We start from the raw sequence: 25,360 nt of genomic DNA on the forward strand, positions 1-25,360 counted from the left end.
TAACTCAACTTCCCCAATCTTGGAAACAACTATATAAATATCCTCTGTACCCTTTCCAACTTTATAGAACCATTGAAAACTACAAGGCAGAAAACATGCCATTCAGCCCTTCTAGTCTGTGCCAAAACATCATTCTGCTAGTCCCACTTACTTGCATCCATAACCCTTAGACCTCTCCCATTCATGTATCTATCCAAATTATTCTTAAAACTTAAGAATGAGCCTGCACTCTTAAGATGGCAGTTTGTTCCACACTCCAACCATTCTCTGATTGAAGTTGCCCCTAAACCTTTCCCCTTTCACCCTAAAGCCATGTCCTCTCATATTTATCTCTCCTAATCTAAGTGGAAAGAGCCTACTTCCATTTATTCTGTCTATACCCCTCATAATTTTGTAAATCTTTATCTAATCTCCCTTTATTCTTCTATGTTCTAAAGAATTAAGTCATAACATATATAATCTTTCCCTGTAACTCAACTCCTGAAGACCCAGCAACAAGCTAGTAAATTTCTTCATTCTTTCAATCTTATTGATATCCTTCCTGTAGTTTGCACACAATATTCCAAATTTGGCTTCACCAATGTCTTATACAACCTCACCATAACATCCCAACCTCACCATAACATCCTAACTCCTGTACTCAATACTTTGATTTATGAAGGCCAAGATGCCAAAAGCTCTTTACAACCCTGTTCACCTGTATCACCACTTTCAGGGAATTATGTATCTGTATTTCCAGATCCCTTTGTTCCTCCACATTCCTCAGTGCCATACCATTTATCATGTATGTTCTACCTTAGTTTGTCCTTCAAAAATACAACACCTCACATTTGTCTGCATTAACTTCCATTTGCCATTTTGTGTCACATTTTTCCAGTTGGTCCAGATCCCTCTGCAAGCTTTGAAAACCTTCTTCGCTGTCCATAGCATCTCCTGTCTTAACATCATCTTCAACATGCTGATCCAATTTACCACATTATCATCCAGATTATTGATATAGATGATAAACAACAATGGTCCCAGCTCTGATCCCTGAGGCATACCAGTAGTCACAGGTCTCCAGTCCAAGAAGCAGTCATCCACCACTACCCTCTGGCTTCTCCCATCCAGCTATTGTTGATTCCACAACACTTCAAATCTTAGTGTCATCAGCAAACTTGCTGATCCAATTTCCCACATTATCGTCCATATCATTGGTAAAGACAACAAACAAAAATGGTCCCAGCACCAGTCTCTGAGACATTCCACTAAACACAGGTCTCCAGTCTGAGAACTGAGACATAATTCCTAAGGTTCTGCCACCAAAACTGCACATAATCCAAGAGTGGACACACTAATGTCTTCTATATCTTCAGCATGGCATCTCAACACTTGCATGCAATGTCCCAATCAATCAAGGCAAGCACTACTCTGTCTACCTGTGCTGCCATCTTTCAAGAGCTATGAACTTATACCCCTAGGTTCCTTGGCTCCATAACCTATTTAGGGTACTGCCGTTAACAATGTAAGTCTTCTTCTAGTTCAATTTAACCAAATGCAGCTCCTCACTCTTGTCCAAGTAGAACTCCATCTCCTATTCCTCAGCCCTGTCTAAATAATTCATGTTTATTGCAAAAAGCCAAGTCCTGGTACCGAACTCTGAGGCACTCCTCTGGTCACAGACTTCCAGTCTCGAAACTGCTCTCTACAACCATTCTTTAACACCTATCACTTTTTATCCAGCCGGCCAATTGGCACCCTATTTCGTGTGCCCTAATATTCCATACCAACCTACCATACAGGACTTGTATCAAGTGCCTTGTTAAATTCCATATAAATAACATCAACTGCCTTGTCCTTACCTACCCTCCTTGTCACCTCTTCAAAAATTACTATGAAGTTTGTGACACATGATTTCTTCTGAGCTATATTATGTTGGTAAATTATTGCTGTATTTGATTCAGTTAACAACAGAAATGCTGGCCTTGTCGCTCATGTTTAAATAATTTTCTTTCAGAATGTACAGCTGACAACTGTGATACCTGCTTCAACAAAAATTTCTGCACAAAATGCAAACCAGCATTCTACTTGCATAAAGGAAGATGCTTTGATATCTGCCCTGAAGGGTTCATTCCAAATAACCAGACAATGGAATGCACCACCACTGGTAAGCAAACATCAACTTAAATACAAAGAAAAAGAATAATTAAAATATACAGGGCATTTCATGCTCTTAAGATGTAACAAAGTGTTCTGGCAACCAACGTAATATTTGTGATGGAAAACAATACAGAGAAACACAAGAACTGGAAATGCTGGAATCTCGAGTAAGCAAAAATAAGCTGGAAGGATTCAACAGGATCCATGGTGAGAAATGGTCAATCAACATTTTGTATTGGGACCCTTTATTGAAATTGGATAAAGCATCTCAACAAGTAGCCTAGATAAAGGGTACTAACCTGAAACATTGACGATTTCTCAGCATGGATGCTGCCTGACCCACTGAGTTCCTCCAGCTTCTCTTTGTTCACCCACTGAAAAATATATGTTAATTTGGTTCTGCTTTTATTATCCTGATAGCCAAGTTATTCAATGAAAAATAACATTGTTTATTAATCATAATAATCAATAGCCCCTCTTACACTTGCGTCACAATAAATCAGCCATTCAGTGTCTCGGGATAGGAATGGGATTTTTGCTGTTGACACTTGACCAGTGCATGCATTCACACTTGCAAGGAGCCATCTCTGGGGTTAGAACAGTTCTACCTTCTACTGGTGATGTCATGACGCAATAGCGCAATAGTGCAGTTTTGCTACTTATTTCTTCTCTCTCTCTCTCTCTCTCTCTCTCTCCCACTGCAACTTTCGCAAAGTTTATATTTTCACTTTAATCTTTTCTTCCTTCACGTTCCTGCACTTATACAAAATCTTGGGTCAGTTCTGTCCTACAATGTAATTGCCTATTCTACACTTGCCTAATTGCAATGCTGGCATCTGCAGACCCCGGGGATTGCACTAGTGGTCGAGGCAGTCTGTCCCCGGCAAGAGATGATATTGTGGATTCCAGTTCGTTTGGTGGACTCTACAAAATTACAATACCCAAACTTTTGTCTGGTCAGACTCTTTTTATTCTGCAGAACTGTGAGTTATCTGCACAAAGCCTCACAAAGATGCTCTCTCTATACAGGCTGGCAGAGACTGACCTCGTGTTCACTGCTCTTTCCTTTGTCTTGCTCACTCATGGGCGGAGTTATATTTGGCCCAATTAAAAGTTTACACTATATATTCTTGCCCTGTACCATTAATACTAAGTACAAATTCCATTGCTACACAAGATTGACAGCCCCTCATCAGACCTGCTCAATGACTTGGATTTCATATCGTTGGTCGTCGAGCTAATTGGTCCTTTTGAATTGCCTTGCCTGCCTTACTACAATGTTACAAAATCTGGCTTCTACTCTCACTAGCTTTTAACCCATTCCTTTCTCAATGTCATTTCACGCCAGCGTTGAGACAATTTTCATTCATCACTGGACCCTTTTTAAGCTGATTGGCCGTTAATTCCTGAGACTATTTGCAACTGTGAAAGGGGATAATGACTATCAATTAGCTTACAAAATGAGAATGTTGTGATTATTGATTCATAAAACTTGCATCATAGAATGAGACTATTCACTCTTGTGTATTTGTACCTGACCTAGTAATGTCTTCTAGCACAGGTGTGTAGCCTTGCAGTCCTTGCTCTTTGACTTCTATTTAAATGTGATGAATGTTCTGACTCTATCTTCTTTTTCAGCACAAAGAGTTCCAGACCCCTCTAAGTGAAAAATAATTTACTCACCTCCCCTTCAATACTTCTGCCAATAACTTTAAGCTTATACCATCAGTTTCTTTTTACCCTTCTTGTAAGAAACTATGTCATTCCAACTTACTCTGTCTGAGCATTCCATAATTTTATGCATTGCAATTATGTCTCCCTTCTGCTTTGATCCAAGCCTTTCCAACCTTTCACTGCCACCACTTTCCATTCCAGTCATAGAGTGCACCTGGTAACCATTATCTTTTTGCTCTTGCCACTCTGCAATTTTTGATCTAATTTATCACAACCCTTGGATTTCATTCACTTTCTTCATGTTTAATGCAAGATTTTGTCAAAGCATTCCTCAAATTCATATAAGCATACATCAAGGACACTGGTCTTATCCTCCCTCTATATTCCCTCCTCAAATAATTTAACCAGATCGATCAGATACAGTCTTCTCTTCATCTTCTAAATGAATGTTAACACTGTCTCCTGGAATTGATTCCAATAATTTCCCCTCTACTACGGTTAAATTAACTAACCTTTAATTACTTGGTTTAGCCCTTCCCTTTGAAAACACTATTACTAGTATTCCAACCCTCTGGCAATATTCTTTTAGCCAATAATAATTGAAAAATTGCAGTCAGAGTCTCTTTAACAGTCTGGGATATATTTCATCTGACCCTGATGATGTATCCATTTTTTCAAAACAGTTCTAATCCTAATTTGATCTGAACTCATTATACTAACCCTGCACAAAACCCATTTTATTTTCTTCACATTCCCATCCATTTTAAGTAATGTTCCACCCCAAGGTAAATGAGCAGATTCAGTGGCATGGGGTGCAGGGAAGGTGGTGGTGAAGGAATATTAACCGAGAAAGAAGAAACGGAAGGATAAAAACTTTGGTAATTTGTTTACAGTGCATTGTGAAGTTACTGAATGGAATGCATGGGGTCCCTGTACAAAGCGAGGGAAGACGTGTGGTTTTCGGAGAGGCAGTGAATCAAGAAGTCGAGATATTCTGCAGGAACCTTCAGCACATGGAAACTCCTGTCCAAAGACCACCGAGAAAAGGAAATGTATTGTGCAGAAAAAGCGTTGTCCACCAGGACAAAGAGGTAAGAAGATTTCTGTGAGCTCTAGTGAGGAACCGTGGGCCAATCAGAGTTACTAATTCCATGATCTTATGGTTTTACTACCACAAATGCCTCAAATAACTGAGAAGTTTAATCATGACTGCCAATTATTATCTGGATTGCATGCTGTGTTAATTGTTACTAAACTAGAAAAGTAGCCATTTACTTTTTAAAATTTCAATATCTAGTAAATTGTTACTATTTCAGTATTTAAGTTGGTCTACTTACGCTGAAGAAAGACCACAAATTCCCAGGTTTATGTCAAACACATGTGAAATCGTACTCAAAGTAGGAATCCTGTTGAAGTGGCCTAAACAACATCTGAAGTGACTATAAAAAGCTAAAGTAATCAACAAATTACTAACTCCCAACAATCAATAACATATGTCACATTCATGCAGTGTGTATACCCTTTCATGAAACCAGACAATTTGCATCATGCTTCTCTGAATAACCGTATGCATTTTGTTGTCTGTGTTCAGATCAGGCCAAATGGTTTAGCCGCACATAAACATATATTGGAGCCGGGCAAAATAAGCCTGGGAATCATTTAGTAAAGAAGAATTTGTGAGGTTTTTGGCAGAAAACAGCCAAGAAGCACATTTTGTAAGCAGAAAATGCAGATTTACCTGCTTGGGAGTCAGAGAGAGACAGAGTATAGAACTAGGCCCTACAGGCCAACAATCATGCTAGCCCACCACCCATTTAGACTAATTCCACATTCATCTGACTCTTTTGTCCTCCCTAAATTCTGTTCAACTCTTCCAAGATGATTCAACCAGTCATCTACATGCAATGGGCAATTTACAGTATCTAATTAACTTCTTAACTTCACATAGAAAAGAAGAATAAAGCAATTTGCAAATACCTTAGGTGAAAGGCCATGGAAAGGGATAAATTTGACAGAAATAGATAATGGAGGTTAAACCATTAAAATGGAAGGTTTGTTTAAAGAGCAAGAAAAACACAACCGCTGAAAAAGCATTAGATTAGGCAGCTCCAAGCTCCCTTCATCTGTCAGGTTTCCAAAGCTCTGAGAAATCCTTCTTGCAGGTGTTTTAAGAGCACAGTGTAAATTGACTATGGGAAGACTACTTCCCAAATCTCCCTGCCTCCCAAAATCTGAGGAACAAGGGCTCACTTATTATAATCACTCAACCCTCAACCAGTTATTTACTGCCCAGTCTCCCCGATGAAGTTGGAATAAGGCACTTTGAAACATGGTTGGTGTCAGGTTTCACATGTTGCCTTTGTTAATCCCAAATGTCTTGGGATTTAAAACTTCACCTGCACCCACCTGCCCCACACACAAACATTCCCCCCCCCCCCCAATATGCTTGAAACCTTTTATCAGGGCATAAGTCTGCGCAACCAGAGTTAGAATAACACATTTTAAATTTATTTCTATCAGTGAATTGTTTGAAAATACAAAGATTGTTACATTTTCAAAGCATCATAACAAAATCCTTGAATCATCTCCTCTGCGTGTTGGAAGTAAATTCTGTTGCAGAATGTTAAATCATAAAGAAGATTAACTGAGGCAGGGAAAGAATTTTACCCCCTAAACAGAGGAAATGGAGTCTTGTTTGAAAAAAATGTAACTTTCTGACTCATAGGAATGTACAGCTTGTGGCTGCTCAACATGAGAAGGAAATTTGTAGATGGCACTGAGAAAGGTGGTAGATCTATGCTTCACAGAAGCACACCGTAAATGACAGAAAGAGTACGTAACCTCCCAAATTGTCCGCTTACCTGATCCTGCCGAGAACCTCATGGTGGAGACTGGGAGTCCCATGTTGGGCCTCCTTGGCTATCCAAAATCTATAGAGCAGAAGTGGATGTCATTCTCAATTCTAAGAGACAAACTAAGAAGAATGAAGCTCTCCTGTAATGTACTATCAGATCCTGTTCAGCTTCAATTCAATGGAATTGCACCCAACATTAAGTTATTTGCAGTTGATTTGGTTCATTGTTTTGAAAACCGTGTTAACCTACATCTTGCACTATCTTGAACGTGCATGTGACCATTGCCAACTGTGCTTGTTCAGGAAATAGAGAAAATCTGTTTTTTTTTGGGATCAATACTTCCTATTAACATCCATAAAAAATAATTTTTTGACTCTTCTACCGTGCTGCTCAATTAAGGCCCAACCCTTTTAGCATATATTTTGAAAGGGATTGATTCAAAGCCACTGAATTATATTTTACATTTGGACTTAAATTCACATGATAGATGCAGCAATTCAACTGCTGCACATTAGGAAGCATGAGGGAGAGTCAGTGCATGTCAGCAAAATAATTTGTGTGTCTGTGTGTGGCAATGTGTGCACAGTGTGATTGTCATCTTCGATACAGACTGTGTGCAAGAGAGGCAGTGTATATGTGAGAGTGTGTATACAAGGAAGACTGCGTGCATGCACAAGAGAGTTGGAATGTGAGTCAGTGTGTATGAGAAAGTTGGTTTGATGTATGTGAACAAGAGAGATCTGTGTGCATAAGAGAAATTCGGTGTGTGCACACATGAGAGTTTTATTGTTGGTGTGCCAATTTTTTAGAGTTGGTGTGCACATGAGAGTATCGATGTGCAAGCAGAAGAGTCAGGGTGAGCCCGAAACAGAATGAAGTATATGTGCAAGAGAGTGGATTGGGACTTGATACAAATGGTCCAGGTCAGAAAAAGTTCCACATTTCTGGCTGGATGAACAGTTGATCATTTCCACCTTCGATAGAGCCAGTGTATCAGCACCTTCTCCACCCTCACCTCCGCTGCCCTTCTGGAGATAGCTGCCTGCATTGGTTTCATTCTCATCTCAGGTTGTACTTTCACTCTCGCAGGTGGTAGTTGTCAGGGTTTCAGTGCTAACTTTTTAGGTGCCAGAGATCATCAAACTTGGCAACAAGGAGGTGCTGGAGCTGCCCATGAGGTGCTTGGAGTGGCCTCATGAGGAGCCGGAGCTCCCCCCCCCAGAGGTGCCAGTGACCTCTGGCAGCACTGCACCCTGATAGTCGTTGACTTATGTTTTCTCAGTGAAGATTCCAGCATCTATCTGCACCTTTTGTGATCCTCTATTGTTCTACTCCACTGAGAATTCGGCCCACTTTGAAGAAATTTTCTTCCTTTCTCTGAAGGGAGTTCTCTGAAGTTCTCTCATTCTGCTATCATCTCTTTTGTGTTTTTTTTCCCCAACTTCTTTCCCCCTAATACCACCCATTTTAATTTTGGTCTCAATAGAGGGTCCTGATCTGAAATGTTAACTGACCATTTCTATCCATGGATGCTGCCTAACCTAACCTACTGACTTCTTCCAGCAGTCCACTGTTTGGTCAGATTTCAGCATCTGCAGTTTTTGTTCTTTCCCCATCTGACCAACAGTTGGTTTCATGAAATGCAACTGAGTCCTGGAAGAAAACATACTTCAACTCGCAGTGATATTGACTTCAAGGGATAGTGTCATTAATATCCTCAGTTGTATAATAGATATAATTAAACACTTCTGTTTCCACTTCTTTATTATTTGATTCTATTGCATGTACACCATTGCAGTGCAACTTTCCATTCATGCCCCAACACAGACAAAAAGCTGGAGAAACTCAGTGGGTCAGGAAACATTCATGGAAGGCAATAGGTAGTCAACGTTTCAAGCAGTAACCCTTCATCAGGTATAGCAAGAAAGAAGGCAGAAGCCCAAATAAAAGGGTGGGGGTCGGGGGAAGAACTCAAGAATAAGTGGGCGGGGGGGTGGCGCATGGCCATGCGAAGGACTTAGGCAGACGCGTTTTGGTTGAGCTCTCTGTGAAGAGTAATAAATAGATAGTCAAAACTTGAAAATCAAGACTTCCTTCATCAAAAAATGGATAAAACTAGCACAAAGAAGCCAAGGCAGCTGAGAACAAAGATTGAAAATCTCCTATTCAACTGGGAACATCAGGTGAAAGTCTGATAGGGAGCAGGGCAAAACTGATGATGGGACCAGCAGAACAGAGTAAAACTGGGGAGTTGGGTCAAGAATTGAGCATCATCCTGGAAAAAATGGAGAATTTGAGTAACCGATTAATGTGTTAAAATGGTGATAGGAGATATGATGGAGAAAATTATTGAAATAAGAGATTGTTGAAGATCTGATGGAGAGACTGGATCAAGCAGAGATTGAATTGATGAAAATGTATGAAAATCCTGAGGTTTTGAGGAAAAAAAGCCAAAGAAAGGGAGCCGGATAAACAAGGACTGCTTGACAAAATTGACCATATGGAGAACTTTAGTCAACAGAATTATTGGACTAAAGGAAGAAATAGAGAGAAGAGACCCGGTGAATATTTTTTCAAAAATGGATCCCACAAGTGTTAGGAGAAGACAAATTTGGAGAAAAACTGCATATCGAGAGAGCTCACCAAACACTTGAACCTAGAAGAGTTGGCGACCAGAGACCAAGACCTGTTCTGGTGAGACTTTTAAATTACCAAGAATGGGAGATAATTCTGGGAGTAGCATATAATACTTTAAGTAGAATAAAGGCCCACCCAAAGCTGATCATGAAAAAGCACTATTTTTTTCAAGATTTTAGCTGTCCTTGATTAAACAAAGAAAAAAAATTGAAAATGTGAAATGACAACTACGTGCTAAAAACTTGAAACACTCAGTGATATATCCTGCGTCTTTGAGGGTCAAAGTAGTGGAAGGGAACCAACGATTTTTCAAGACAAGAATGAGGTGGAGGACTTTTTGCCAAGTTTATAAAAAAAAGATCAAGGTTGCCGAGGGAGAAGATTGTGAATATATTTATAATGGAACTAAGTAAAAGTTGTATTTTTCTTATATTTACAAAACCATCTTGTATTTATTGTTTAAAAGTCTTCTTCTTTGGCTTGGCTTCGCGGACGAAGATTTATGGAGGGGTAAAATGTCCACGTCAGCTGCAGGCTCGTTTGTGGCTGACAAGTCCGATGCGGGACAGGCAGACACGGTTGCAGCGGTTGCAGGGGAAGGTGTATAGAAATCCCCATGGAGAGCTCAGTAAAAGAAAAAATTCTGGAAAAAGTGGTAATAGGTTGGGAATTCCAGTCTAAGGCAGAGAATGGCACCTGGAAAGGAGTAGCAAAAAAAAGATGGTGCCAAGGGGATGGGTTCTTCTTCCTTGAGAGATTCCATGGGTTTTTTTCACAGGCTTTCGGGGCTTTATGTATACGCCACCATTGGGGCAAGGACATGGTGTGTTTTTCTTAAAGGGAAGAATCACTTTATTATTTAAAGAGTCAAAGAGATTTTACTGTTAAAAAATACTGTTTAAAGAAGAATATGGATAGAACAATAAAATGAATATAGATAGAACAATGAAATGTATAAAATGTTATTGGAATTAATGTAACAGTGAAGAGAAAATGGGTCCTGGCATACCTAAAAAAAATTAAAGGCAGATATAGTCTTTTTACAAGAAACACACCTTACCAAATTGCAACATGCAAAATTCAAAAGAGGATGAGTGGGGCAAGTAATATCATCTTCATTTGTATCAAAATCAAGAGGAGTAGCAATTTCAATTAATAAAATTATACCAATAATAATAAGAGACTTTAATTGATCAAGCTGGAAGATCTGTAATGGCACACGGTAAAATTTATGCAGAATCATGGACATTCCTGAATATTTATGCCCCAAATTATGATGGTGAAGTCTTTATGAAGGATATCTTTTTAAAAACCATAGGGGAAGACAAAATAAATTGATTGGAGGAGATTTCAATTTTTGCTTACATCTAATAGTGGACAAATCAGTGAGAGCAGTAACAACAGTGAAAGCTGCAAAAACAACTTGTCATTTATGAAAGATTTAAATTTAATTGATAGAAGGAGGTGGCTCAACCTCTTAGAAAGAGACTATTCATTCTACTCAAGGGTACATGATTCAAGTACAAGATTTGACTCATTTTTAATGTCTGCCCAGTTACAAAATAGAGTGGTAAAAATAGTATTTGGCAAGACTTTTAACAGTTAACTGTTTTAACATTAACTGTTAACGTTAACTATTACGATAATGAAAAAGCAAGAAAATATATATAGATGACATTATAATGCTACATTATTAAAGTGGAAGGACTTTTGTGAATTTATTAAGAGACAGGTAGAAATATTTTGTGAAAACAATCTTCCTTCCACTGACAACAGTTTTCTAATAAAGCTTAAAGCTTATTTTGGGAAAAAAAATATTTTGTACTAAAAATCTTGAGAATATGCAAGAGACTTAGAAGGTCTGGAGAAGGATGTAACAAAATTGGAAAAATATTATCTGATATTATGGGTCCTCTACCGGCACCACCTACGGCTCCTAGAACGCTTCCACCAGCGTTGTCTCCGCTCCATCCTCAACATCCATTGGAGCGCTTTCATCCCTAACGTCGAAGTACTCGAGATGGCAGAGGTCGACAGCATCGAGTCCACGCTGCTGAAGATCCAGCTGCGCTGGATGGGTCACGTCTCCAGAATGGAGGACCATCGCCTTCCCAAGATCGTGTTATATGGCGAGCTCTCCACTGGCCACCGTGACAGAGGTGCACCAAAGAAAAGGTACAAGGACTGCATAAAGAAATCTCTTGGTGCCTGCCACATTGACCACCGCCAGTGGGCTGATAACGCCTCAAACCGTGCATCATGGCGCCTCACAGTTTGGCGGGCAGCAACCTCCTTTGAAGAAGACCGCAGAGCCCACCTCACTGACAAAAGGCAAAGGAGGAAAAACCCAACACCCAACCCCAACCAACCAATTTTCCCCTGCAACCGCTGCAACCGTGTCTGCCTGTCCCGCATCAGACTTATCAGCCACAAACGAGCCTGCAGCTGACGTGGACTTTTTACCCCCTCCATAAATCTTCGTCCGCGAAGCCAAGCCAAAGAAAGAAGAACCTCTTGATGATGGGCCTGTGCTCCTCACCCTGCCACTCCCCCACCATTTTATTCAGGTGTCTGCCTGCTTTTTGGTCCTACCTGGATGAAAGGCTCAGGCCAGAAACATTAGTTATGTACCTTTGCCATAAGGAACGTGGCATTACCTCCTGAGTTCTCCAGCGCTTTTATGTATTAAACTCTTAATTGAAGATAGTGACCCTGAACTAAACAGCATCTGACACAATAATATATCAAAATCATACCACATTATGCATTTGGTTTTTAAATATATCGTTCCATTTGCTGTTCTGGATCTAGACTTACATCGTCACTATTCTCTCAGTGCAGTTTCTCAAAAATTTCTTAGTTATATGAAAAAAATTAAAGGAAAAAGAAGAAAGAAAAAGATAATGTTATTCTTGATTATACAAAGGATCTTACAGTATTTATACAGCGACTTTAGGGAAGAAGATTATTACAGATCTTAAGAAGCAGGAAGCACATTTTTGCATATTTATCCCTAAACTTTGCATATACAGGCTCCAAATTTGTAAAAAAATAAAAAAAATAAAAATTATATGTAATGTATCCAAAGGTAATTGACTTTGAATTTTGGTATTCCATCTTTCCATACCTAAATGTGTATCTGATTTGCAAGTCACTGCAAAAATTTTCTTGCCATCGCTAATGCTGCTTTAATAAATTCCACTTGATAAAATGATAATTTTAATTTAGGTCTTGACCCTTCTATTGTCCCCAATAAAAATAAATCTGGATTTTGTGGAAATACAATATCAATAATCTGTTCTAAAAACTTTCCTAAATCCACCCAAAAGGTTCTAACTATAGAACATGACCAAGCAGAATGTGTAAAAGTTCCTATTTCATTTTATGCAATTTTTTTGTGGTGTTAAATATAATTGATGTAAATAATTATATTGAACTAAACTATACCTAACATTTATAGTATTTGTCATACCATCTTTTTTCATCAATTGTAATATTTAAATCTGCCTCCCATCTCTGTCTAAATCTATGAATTGCCTGTTTAATAGTATGTGCTTGAAGGTACATTGCAGAAATAAATTTCTCAGTAAAGCCCCTCCTAATAAGAACTTTTATCTCACTATAACCTGGTAAGTACATTGTTGAACCTAATTTTTTCCAAAAGTATCCTCTCCACTGAAGATAGCAAAAAAGTGTATTCTGAGTTATTCCATATTTATTTCTTAATTGTTAAAATGACATCAATTGACCTTGTTCATAACAATTTTCTACATTTTAATACCATTATACCAAATATTTAAAAATTGGTTATCTTTAGTAAAAGGTCTAAGATTATTTTGAATCAAAGGTGTCTTAGGTGATATATTTCCTTTTGTTCCAATTTCATTATTTATCTTATTCCAGATATTAATCAAATGTTTAAGCAATGGTGCTTCTTTCACACCAGTTATTAACTTTGAACCCATTTATATTTAAATTCCTCTGCTAATTTCTCTCCTACTTTATCCATCTCTACTTTGACCCATGTCAGTTTTCCTGTTCCCTCAAATAAAAAAATTAAGAAATTTCAATTGAGCCACTTGATAATAATTCTTAAGGTTAGGAAGTTCCAAACCTCCTAATTTATATTTCCATGTTAATCTTTCTATAGATAGTCTTGACATTTTACCTTTCCAAAGAGAAGGTAAATTTTAACTTTAATCAAATTTTGCTTATGTAAAATGAATGGAAAATTTTTAAATAAAATATTTTTAAAAATCTCATTACAGTGTTTTAAAGAAGGCAGGTATGAATATTTATTCATCAATCAACATTACTGTCACATTTCTCTTATAATCATGGTTTGTGCAATTCAGCGATGACTTTTCCTGCATGACAGCAGTTATTATATGATGGGGGCTATATGGATGCATGTCTTTTTGTTTTACTGTGCACCTTACCATTAAGCCTCTTAGTTCCGACTGACATGGAATCAAATTTAATTAAGAAGAATTGGGTGAAAAGTAAAGAACCCCTGTATTAACGACGTATTTCAGTCAATAACTCGTCTGTGTATGCCACTGTGATGATAAGATCTTAATTAATGGGAAAGATTAGTGATGGCAGAATGCTGGGACCACTGGACATGGAAAAACAGTGACAAAGCTACAGGGGGACAGGATTTTAGATGTTTAATAACTCAGCGGGTTAACTTTATTTCAAATTTACTTCACCTGAAAGCATAATACACTATTCATTTATAATTTATGATATATTGCCTTAGAAACCAATATGGCTTAAATCAGTTAACTCCAAGCATGAGTGACAATTAATCAGAAAACTTTTCAAATGTAAACTTACAAACATTTGAAGCTAAGCCCAAGTCAAGAATTTAGCACTGGTGTAAGATAGCCATCTCAAAAATCTCTGAATCCTCATGTTGGAGCTTTCAAAAGCTCAGTAAAAGGAAGTTTCATTAGTTTTTTTGTCCCCTCTGGAAATCCAGTGTTCATACTGTGCATCAAATTTCATTGAGATCATCTCTGAGGTTTTGAACAGACACCAGCTGGAATGATTTCTTGAACATTACATGGAGAGTCACCCTGGTCAGCACCAGTGGACATGCAGCAACCTCTGGATATGTCAATTAAGATCGTGGAAATTCACTGAATATAATTCATAGATCAATAATTTGAGATGCAGAATAAAATCTTCACTCATGGAATTTACGTGAATAAAAATTGTTTTCAACTCATATTTCTTGACATCTGCACAGATCATGCAGCTTCACATGACAGAAAGTTGTGATGTGGACTGCTTTCTTGAAACATCACCCCTCCCCCATATTGCAGGGGTTGCTTGTATTCTCATGAAGCAGCCAGCACACCATATCATTGGAACTTTAAACTTTTGACATGAATCGTTTAGATGATTAAAATTTAAGATATATGAAGAGAAGCAACCTCAAATAGGTTCAATTGAATTCATTCCCAAATTTAGAAGTGGTCTTTGCTCAAAAAGGTCAAATGTAAACATGGTTGGTGCAGTTAATTTTTTACAGCACAACCCATGTTTTAACTAACCAAAGAAATTTAAAGAACAGAGACTTGCTTAGTAATCTAATACTTTTTGATAAAATGTACAGATTACATTTTGCCTCAATAAGACTTGACAAATGGGTCCCTGGCTTATATTCCTAGTACTCTGTCAAATATTGCTGGAAGAGCCAGGGAAACCAGCCAAGAGCTTTCAAACTTAGAAGTCATACATTAAGATGAATCCTATTCAATCAAAAAAGTGTGCGATATAAGGCAGCATCCTACAAAATCATAATTGTAAGAAATTTCAATTTGATTCTGCAGATTTGAAATATATTGAATTAAATAAAAACCGTCCTTGGCAGAGTTCAACTGAGTTATTTCCCAAAGGTGCAAAAGAAAGTTAATAAATCTTGCAGCTGCAATGCCCAGTGTTTAACTTTTTATGGTGTAATTGGCAATGAATTGTAAAAATACTAAAGGGTGTTTTATGTCTGTAATTTAACCTTCCTGTGGTGCAGTTCTTGTCTTAAATTTCCCCTCAGCATAAAAGAAAAACATCTGAATTCCCAGACGAGACCCTAGTCCAGCCAAATTATGATTAGGTTAGAGTGCTTACAGACTGGAGCTGGGCTGTGCTGGTAGCACTGTGCAGTATCGCAGCTGTAAGCATAGGTAATGGACACCAATGTAGCTAATGACCTTTCTCTCATGATTATCCAGCAGGCTGCAGCCTTTTAACATTAACTCAAAACTAATTACTGTATCCTTTGAGCTGTAGTGTTTATATTTCACATAGGCAGAGGGGTCAGAGCTTGAACTTACCAAAAGTGAACTGCATACAATTTATGCTCAGCATGTCCTCAGAGGTCTGCTGTTTACCCTCTGATTATTTTGGTCCAGAATATGCTTTATTAATTTTGGCTTAGCATATCTTGTTTTAAGTTTTAAATCTAATTATCTGAACAGTCACTAGACCGGAACAGATCTCAGTGAAGTCCTTACAAGGCTAAAAAAGGGTCAGTGTACTGATTCTCTTTCTCTTAAAAATATATTCTAAACTGTAATGCATTGGGCATGTCTTAATCCTTGAATAGAAACAAAAAGAAGTAAAAATGCCGGAGGAACTCAGCTGGCCTTTCGCTTCCATAGGAGATATATTACCAATGTTTTAGGCCTGAGCCCTTCTTTAAGGTATAAGCAAAAAATAGGAAATTATCTGAATAAAGATTGGAGAGAAAAAGGGGAGGAGTCCAGACCAAAAGCCAAAAGATGTTAATTGGTATGATAAGAGAAAAGGTGAGAATTGATTTTGGCTCTGAAAGGAGATTGAGGAAAAAGGGGAGAGAGAGAGAAAGAGCTGGGAGAAAGCTGACAGGCGGAAAGAAGAAGATTGGGGGTGGGGTCAGCCAAGTGTTTTCACTATAATCCCAGTGTCTGCCCCTTCACCACCAGACGCCTCAACAACAAACTCAATCAGGGGCTCATTTTAATTTTTCACTTTATAGATTTTTTTTCTCTCTGCATTGCACGGTCAGTTTGTTTACACTTTATTTGTTTACATGTGTACGTTGAGTTCAGGGTTTTTTTTGCACCTTGGTTTTTACTAATAAGTGGTAATTCTGCCTCGTCCACAGGAAAAAAAGAATCTCAGGGTTGAATATGATGTCATGTATGTATACTGACTAAATCTGAAATCTGAGTCTGCAGACTTTCATGTTTCACTAGAAACACAAGATTTAACAGTCAAACAGCTTAGAAACAGGCCCTCTGGCCCAGCAAGTGCATACCACCCATTAAGCACCCATTTGTAGTCATTCAATTTTATTTTCCTCATATTCCTCTCTACTCCTCCAATATTTATCACACACCTACACACCAGGGACAATTTTAACCAACATGCCATTTGAATGTGGAAGGAAACCCGAGCATCTGAAGGAAAGCCATGTGCTCATGGGGAGAAGATGCAGGCTCTTCCTTGTCAGTATCCAAAGTTAGTGTTAAACCCAGTCTACTGGATCTGTGAAACAGCAGCACTAACTGCAATGCTGCTGTGCCATGCTTGGATAAGAAGCTGTCCCAAGGCATTGTTGTAGCTTTGTTGTACAATAATGAAGAACCCACTGTACCAAAAGACATCAGCATATATCAAAAACATAAAATGCTGGAAGCACTTAGCAGACCAGACAGCAGCTATGGAAGGAGAAACAGTTCATGTCTTAGGCCAAAGACTCTTCATCAGGACTGTGTGTGTTTAATTGTTAGTCCCTCCAATATGTATGACATTGATCACTTTAGTTTTTATTAAAAAACATTTACAATTTCAAAACTATATATTTAGCCTTGTACACTCTTTAATTCATATGAAAAATATAATGACATTGAATTATTTTGTTTTCATCTTTTGCACAGAAAATATGTATATATTTGTGCATAATCTTTCTGTCTAAACGCCTCTGAAATCTTTTGTTGCCCTGCAACTCTATCCTTCCCAGTTGAAAAAGTAATGAGTATGGGGGCTAGATCCAACTGAAGAGTGGAGAAAAATATTAAAAGCTAGTAAAAACAGTAAATCCTGTTAGGTTTGCAGTGGTTTTTGTTGAACAATGTAGATAGAAGCCTACTGTCATTTGTACATACGGAAATGACAGCATAATGCTGACGATCTAGCCATTAGCACTCCCCCCCTCACAGCTTATGACCCAGGTTCAATCTTGACCATGGGTGTTGTATGTGTAAAGTTTGCACTTTTTTTCCCCCCACTAAGACCCTCTAGATTTCCCCCAAATGCTCTGGTTTCCTCCCACATTCCAAATATACACTGATAGGTTATTGACTACTGCAACTTATCGCTGTGTATGTAAGTGACGAATGATTCAAAGACAAATTGATGGGCATGGGTGAGACAGTAAGTTGCAGGAGTACAAGAAAATACAAAGAGGGGGAGTGGAACTCATGGGATTCCTCTGCATGGACCTGATGTAAAAAAAACCCTCCTTTTGTGATGCAATAAAATGTACTAACCAATTGTCACTGATAAGTACTTGATACTCAGCATGGATATAGTGAACTGAAGAACTGTCTTCTATTCTGTATTAATGTATGATCTTATGTACACATCCTACTACCAAAGAGCATCACTTAAGTGTAGAGATAGGAGAGTGCAGATGCTGGGATCTGAAGCAAAAAAGTAAAATTCTGGAACAACTCCACTGGCCAAGCAAAGAGAAAGTCAACATTTCAGGTGGAGATCCTGCGTCAGGACTGCTGATCCAGTCTTGATGCAGGGTCTTGACCTGAAATGTCAAAATATTTGAAACAAAGTGTTCTGCTCAGTGGAAATTTGAACACTTCCCTTCATGGTCACATATATCCATCCTCAAAAACTTTCCAGCTACCTATGCCTGTCTATTTCAGTTTCACTTTCTCTGAGAATCTATTATGAAAGGCAGAAAATTCCTATGCATTATTATTCATGCTAACTTTTAACAGATTTATTAAATGTACTTAAATGTGTTCAAGTAAGACTCAAACATTTTTTCATTAAAATACTTCAAGCAAGATAATATTATGGGATTTGTAGTCCTTGGAATTTGGACCTTATGTTCCATCACAACTGTGAAACCAACACAACACTCATGAGAGGGGTTTCCAATCAGTTCTTTGGATGTGTTGTTGAACCTAGAAAGGTATCAAAGATCACACCATTTACAAAGAAACAAAACAAGGAGTTATTCTAGGTTCCTGCCCAAGGTCTATATCTTACCCTTATTATCTGCTTATTTATCTCCATTTAAGTTCTAACTGTGCGCACATTGGATGCCATGGTTCCAAGATGACGAGTATAAATATTCTTCATCTGTACATTATTAGCTGTAAATTGCTTAGGAATGTTTTGAAATTGAAACATGTTTTATAAATGAAGCCCTGTCTTTCTTTCTTGACTTCTTTATCTGTAGTTAGAAGATCACACAGTGCATCATCCTGGGGATTTTGTTACCTGCAGTTGACCCATTCTCAAAATTATAATAGTTCGCAGCTGCAATAATTCTATTTGGAAGATTTTTCTTCTGGTTAAGTTGGGTGGCCCATTAGTGCAGCTAGTACAGATGCTCCCTCATAGTTCCATGTTCAATCCTGTCTGCATGTGGAGACCACATGGGTTTCTTCGGGGTGCTGTAGTTTCATCCCATCTCTCAAAGTTGTGCACGTTGGTAGTTTAATTGGCCACTGTAAATGGCCCATAGTCAACAGGTGAATGGTAGAATCTTGAATAAGTTGATAAGAATGTAGGGAGAACAAAAAATCCTAAATAATGCAGGATTAGGGTAGTTGATGATCAATGCAGATTTGGTAGGCTAAAGGGCCTCTTTCTGTGCTGTGTCTCTATGAACCACGAATGTTGTGTTTGTTATTTAAATTAGACATACAGTATGGTAACAGGCCATTTTGGCCCACTAACGGGCTACTTCGGCTCACTGAAAGTGCAGAAAGATCATTCATTATCAATGATATCTCCTGGTCAAACAACATTATTACCTAAAATGCATTTTCTCAGGAATTGCAATTTCTTTTCAACTTAACTCCAAGGTTTTGTGTTAGTTTATATGGGTTAAAAAAAAGTGGGCCTCTCTCATTGTTTCATGCTGGAAGCAACATTTGCGGTTTCTTGTAGTGAACTGGTTTTCTTCCACATTTAAAGTTTTCAATTTTGTGGTCAATGAAATCTGTTCTACTTCATGCGTGACTAGTGCAACTGTGTGAAACATACAGACTGTCGGGAATTGAGTTACCATCTGTATCTACAATAAAGATCCATTAAGATAGCTCTAATAGTAAATAAATGAGACAGCATCTGCAGAAAGAGAAATAGAGTTAATGTTTCAGGTCTTCCACAGATGAGGCTTGACCTGTTGAGTGTTTCCCACATTTTTTTATTACTGAGAGTCCTTACTTGCTTGCTGTTCTGTGGTGGATCTTTAAGATTTAAAAGCTAAGATCATCCTACCAATGATGAGACATCTCTGCTTATTTGTTGCATTGGGGAGGTCAGTGTAATTCCAGAGTCAAAGAGAGAAGATTTCATGTACTGTTCCTTCACCACACAGGAGTGAGGAGAGGGACCGTGTGTACTGCAGTCTTCTCTGTACCAGAGGGATTCATAAACTTTCACTCCTCTCAGAGATGTCAGAGAGTGATGATGAGTGCCTAGTATGCATTGCTGGGAGTGGTGATGGAGGCTGGTACAATTGAGACAAGTAAAAGACTTTTAAATGGGCACATGGATGTAAGAAAAATAGAGGGTTATGTGCGTGACGTAGGAAAGGGTTAATTGATATGGAGTAGGTTTATATAAGATGGCACAATATTGTGGGCTGAAGAGCCTGCATGTGCTGTAATATTTTGTTCTACCTCCCAGTCAACCTCCTGCTAAGAGAACCTGGATGGAGCTCTAAAAGTTAAAAATGAAGGTCTGAAGACACCATGGTTGAAGTAGAAACATAATGCTGGAGAAACTCAGCAGCTGAAACTGTGTACTTTATTTAGCAAAGATAGAGATACATAACCAACTTTTTGGGCTTCATCAAGGAATGGAAAAATGTCAGCAAGCGCCTGAACAAAATGGTAGGGGGGAGGAGCAAGGTCCCAAAGGCAGGAGGTAATAAGTGGATAAGGGAGGGAGGGCACACCAGCAAGCAGGGGGAAGAGGGATGCCTCTGTGAATAGAGAGGAAAGGGGGTGGAGAGATGGAAGAAAGATGACAAAGGGAAAGGAAAGGGTGAGAGAATGGAGAGTAGTTAGCAGAAACCAAGGAAGTCGATGTTAATGCCATCCGGTTGAAGAGTGCCAGACGGAACCAGAGCATCGAACCACAGCTCTAGAATATCTTTATGCCCCCTTGCACAAACGATTTGCCTCTGGTGGGAAGGATTCTTCACTTGTATGTTCAGCTCCCCCAGGAAGCACTTTCCTACCTCTTTCCATTCAATGCAACATCTATTTATTCAGTAGCTAGGTTTATTGCTTATATCGTGGCATGTCCCTTCAAGAGCTAACTGGAAAGATTGTACCTGCTCTGTGACATAATGAGGACTGTAAGAAATTACAACAAATTCATAGGGAATTCCACACTGAAACTGACAGTGACTGATTCAGTGCAATGTTAAAACAGGGAGACTTATCAGTGTCATCTCATAACCTTGCAAGTTAAGTTCACAAGATCACAAGATAAAGGAACAGAAGTAGGTCATTTGGCCAACTGAGTCTCTTTCGCGACTCTACCCTAAGCTGAACTGTACACACACCTAGTTCCAATTGCCAGCCTTTTCCCCATATCCCCTGATGCCCTCACCAATTAGATATTTATCAATCTCCTGCTTAAACTCTCCCAGTGATCGGGCCTCCACCGCTGTATGCGGCAATGAGTTCCACAAATCCACGACCCTCTGACTAAAGAAGTTTTTTCTCATCTCTGTTTCAAATGGATAACTTCTAATTTTAAGACTGTGCCCTCTTATCTTTGATTCACCCAACAAGGGAAATATCTTATTTACATCCACTCTGTCAAAACCTTTCAAAATTCAAAATATTTCTAAGAGATCCCCTCTCATTCTTCTATATTCCAATGAATACAATCCAAGAGCTGCCAAACATTCCTCATATGTTAGCCCTTGCATTCCAGGAATCATCCTAGTAAATCTCCTCTGCACTCTATCCAACAACATCACATCCTTTCTAAGTTAGGGAGCCCAAAACTGTACACAATACTCCAAATGAGGTCTCACCAGTGCCCCAAAGAGCCTCATCAACACCTTTTTACTCTTATATACTATTCCTCTTGAAATGAATGCCAACATAGCATTTGCTGTCTTTACTTTTGATCCAACCTGGTCATTAACGTAGGTTTCCCTGCACAAGAACACCCAGGTCCCTTTGCACTTCTGAGGTTTGAATTTTCTCCCCAACAAATAGTATTCTGCCTGTTTATTTTCACTACCAAAATGTCGAACTGTACATTTCTCAACATTGTATCTCGTATGCCATATTTTTGCCCAGTCCACTAAGCTGTCTTTTCCTTCTGCACCTTCAGTTTCTTCAACTGCCACCTATCTTGGTGTCATCTGCAAATCTTTCTCAAGTCATTTTCACAAACAGTATTATGCTGATCTGCAATGCTGTTTTAACACCAAAAAAAATCAAATTTTAGGCCTATAAATCAATGAAAGTTAGACCTGGGCTTGTTTATTGCAATTTAAATGCTGGAGAATTGTCTCAGTTTCAAGTTCTACTGCTGGTATTCGTGTAGAGACTAATATTTGAATGTGTCAGACAAATGCGAGCAGCTAAGTGACAAACATTTGGGATGGGACTTCCAGTTTGAGCTCATATACACTGGAGCCCCAAGCTACATTTCACGATAAAAACAGGGCCAATGTTTCATCTCAAAATGCCAGCTTTGACTATGCCCTCAGGTGGTAGCAGAGGGGCTTGAATATACAACTCCCATATTATAGGGCAAGAATGCTATAACTAAGCCTAAGAATGTCAAAGTTTCATTATTTTTTTCCGATTCTTATGGAAATAGGTGATAAAATTCAGGTACCTAATCTATAATGACCAAGAATACACAGTGGAGTAAGAAATTGGGCCAGAGTAGTTAGTTAGAGAGAGTCATAGTCTTGCAGCATTTGAACAAGGCTTTTGGCCCAACTTGCCCACACTGACCATAATCCCACTCACCTCCCTGCATTTGGTCCATATTTCTCTAAACCCACCCTCTCCATGAATCTGTCCATTAAAAAAAAAGCAATAATAACTGCCTCAACCACCTCCTCCATCATCCCATTCCATATACACTCCACCCTCCATGTAAAAAAAAAGTTACTCCTCAGGTTCCTGTTAAATTTCTTCACCTTAAACTGATGGCCTCAATTATGGTCAAAAGGATCTCTATGTTTACTTATCTATTCCTCTCATGATTTTGTCTACCTCTATGAGATCACCCTTCATCCTCCTGCCTTCCAAGGAATAAAGCTCGAGGCTGTTCAACCACTCGCTATAGCTCAGGCCCCTGGAAACCTGGAATATCCTTGTAAATCTTCTATGCATCTTCTCCAGCTTGAGAAAATCTTTCCTATATCTAAAACTGAACACGGTACTCTAAATGGGGCTTCGTTAATGTCTTGTGAGCTCCTAACTTCTGTACTCAATACTCGACTGATGAAGGCCCATGTGTCGAAAGCCTTTTTAACTTCCTGTGTGCGATACAACCAAGCATTCATTTAACATGCAGGGATTTAATACAGCACCCAATGAACCATCCAAACTTCTGTATTCCATATATTTAAAACATGAAATATCTGTTTATCTGCCTTTTGTAGAACATAAATTCATAGATATACATTTATAGTGGATCCATTCAAGTACAGAGGCTGTAGTGACTTCCTCCAGCCAAGGTAACCTTTCTATCTCCACTGCCATCAGATTAATATTAGGGTGTGAGAAGATCATATTAGCCATTTCCACTATGAATGTCCACTATTATAATAAAAATAGAAAAGCAAGATGGAATGTATTGCTTTAAATTCATGTGCTCACATCAATTGTACCCTGCTCTATACTTTGGCTTGATGCAAAGACATCACCAAATCGAGGCTTCCTTTGATCCATGCCATACAAAATAAACTGGACTGGAAAAAAAAAATCTTAGTCAGAGCAAATGTGCAGAATACACATATTTTGCTTTTAGAAATATCTCTTGGTTGGAAGTTTACTCTGTTAACGACTAATGGAGCATGAATGACTCTATGAGAATCATTGTCAAAATCTGTGGTTCAATTATGGTTGCAATTATCCAGATTCTGCATTATGTCCCTGCAATGCTAATATTAGAGCCAAAAATATTGATGCTAGACATAATCATAGACTGCAATTAATGTGATCTGGGCCATTTGCTTCACTGTATCTTCAGAACTAAACTGAGAATCCAATTGGGATCTCTGAAGCGTAGGACAGGATGCTTCAACAGAATTGTAGTACTGTGTGGATTGAGAATCTGCTGATGTAATAGGCACTTAACTTTAAATCGTGCTTTAGAATATATTGCCTTGGATTCTGTTCCTATTCTATTAGTAGCCCTTGTGTTATAAAGAAGCATAGCAGGAAATAAATGGCAAAATTACTCATGCTTTTCAATATTTTGGTTTTTAGATTTTTTTTACATTTGATATATTTCTGAACCCATAGACCATCTAGATTTTCCAAAAACTCATTTAAAATAATTAAAAATCATTAAAATAACACTTATTTGAAAAACAAAGACTGGATTTAAATTTGTCCAATTTTTGAGTTCAACTAGAGAACAGGGCTAAAGCTCCACAGTAGGAAATGTTTGACTATGCAGGATATTTCACTTATAGCTGCTATTTTTTTCTTTCCTTACTCACCCTCATTTATGGCTGTGGATAGTCACCATAACAGCCCTATTGACCACCTAAGATGTCTCAGCCAGGTTTAATCTTTGCTTGCAAACTAGTAGCATTATAATAGAAATTCTTCAGAGAGGTTAGAAATGGAATTTATTTTTGTCAACAGTTAAGTAAGAATTACCCCTTGACTGAACCATTGATACACACTAACTTGTTATTTGTGAGGTTTAAGACCCAAGGTTCTCACAGTGCAAGTCTTTCTGTGCCATATCATGTAATGATCTACCCTTGGGAAACATTAGGCTCTTGAGCTTATGGACACATTCTTAATATTGTAATAATAATTGAGGAAACTTTGTGCCCTAGCTTCTCACACTTCTAACCATCATTTCACACATTCCTCTGGGCTGGACTAAATTCAAGCCCATAAAAATAAAACTGCAAGGAAGTTAGAAACAATAACTTGATGATACCACCAAGGTAATACTTTTAATTTTTTATCATGTATTTATTGAAGCAAGGAATTATAATTCTACAGGTGAGAGTAACCACTTTGTAATGTGACAGATTCAATCTGTGGAAATTCCACATGGAGCTCCTTTAAGAACAATGACAGGTTTTGTCACTTAGCTACTGATCCTAAAGTCCATGCAAATATTACTTCTTTATTATGTGTCTGATAGACCAGGTGAAACCCGGTCTTGGTATGTGTGTTCATAAATGTACACATATATTAAAAGCAACATTAGTTAAAAGGAACCGACAAAAGTTACGCAACAGAAGATAATACAGGAAGTGCTGGATTACATAAGAATTCTGTGCCTGAGAACTGTCCTTCAACCAATTTCTCCAGATGTTAGAAACACCCATTTTCTAAAGCTATCCCTCTATATATACTTGCTATAATTCTTTTGTTTCATTGAGCAATCACATTACCAAATTAAACCAATGGAATATATAGTGTATCCAGTCATTAATGAATGCCATAAAACATTTTAGTATTATTTTTACTAGCTTGAAATATCCTTAAAAATGTGTGGGAGAATGTGCATAAAGTAAGGTCATTTGTAAACTTGGAGCCTCTGTGCAGATAAAAGTACTGCCGTGAAAA

General features: G+C 38.3%; 1 protein-coding gene and 1 long non-coding RNA gene across 4 annotated transcripts in view; one reads left to right on the plus strand and one right to left on the minus strand.

Annotated features, from left to right (window-relative positions):
• Nucleotides 1-6,744, minus strand: part of LOC138736851 (uncharacterized) — a 33,120-nt gene extending 26,376 nt beyond the window's left edge. For both annotated transcript variants that reach the window (XR_011340625.1, XR_011340624.1), the window contains exons 1-2: nt 6,675-6,744; nt 2,439-2,513 (exon numbers count right to left, since the gene is read on the minus strand). This is a non-coding gene — a long non-coding RNA (uncharacterized lncRNA). The remainder of the gene's footprint in view (nt 1-2,438; nt 2,514-6,674) is intronic.
• rspo3 (R-spondin 3) overlaps nt 1-25,360 on the plus strand; it is an 83,890-nt gene that overhangs the window by 28,493 nt on the left and 30,037 nt on the right. For both annotated transcript variants that reach the window (XR_011340622.1, XM_069886962.1), the window contains exons 3-4: nt 1,997-2,146; nt 4,707-4,904. Coding sequence is in view for 1 of the 2 variants with exons in the window: in XM_069886962.1 (XP_069743063.1) it covers nt 1,997-2,146; nt 4,707-4,904 (348 nt within the window). In the remaining variant the exon portion in view is untranslated. The remainder of the gene's footprint in view (nt 1-1,996; nt 2,147-4,706; nt 4,905-25,360) is intronic.

The sequence above is a fragment of the Narcine bancroftii genome, chromosome 6 (assembly GCF_036971445.1).
Source record: "Narcine bancroftii isolate sNarBan1 chromosome 6, sNarBan1.hap1, whole genome shotgun sequence".
NCBI lineage: Eukaryota > Metazoa > Chordata > Chondrichthyes > Torpediniformes > Narcinidae > Narcine > Narcine bancroftii.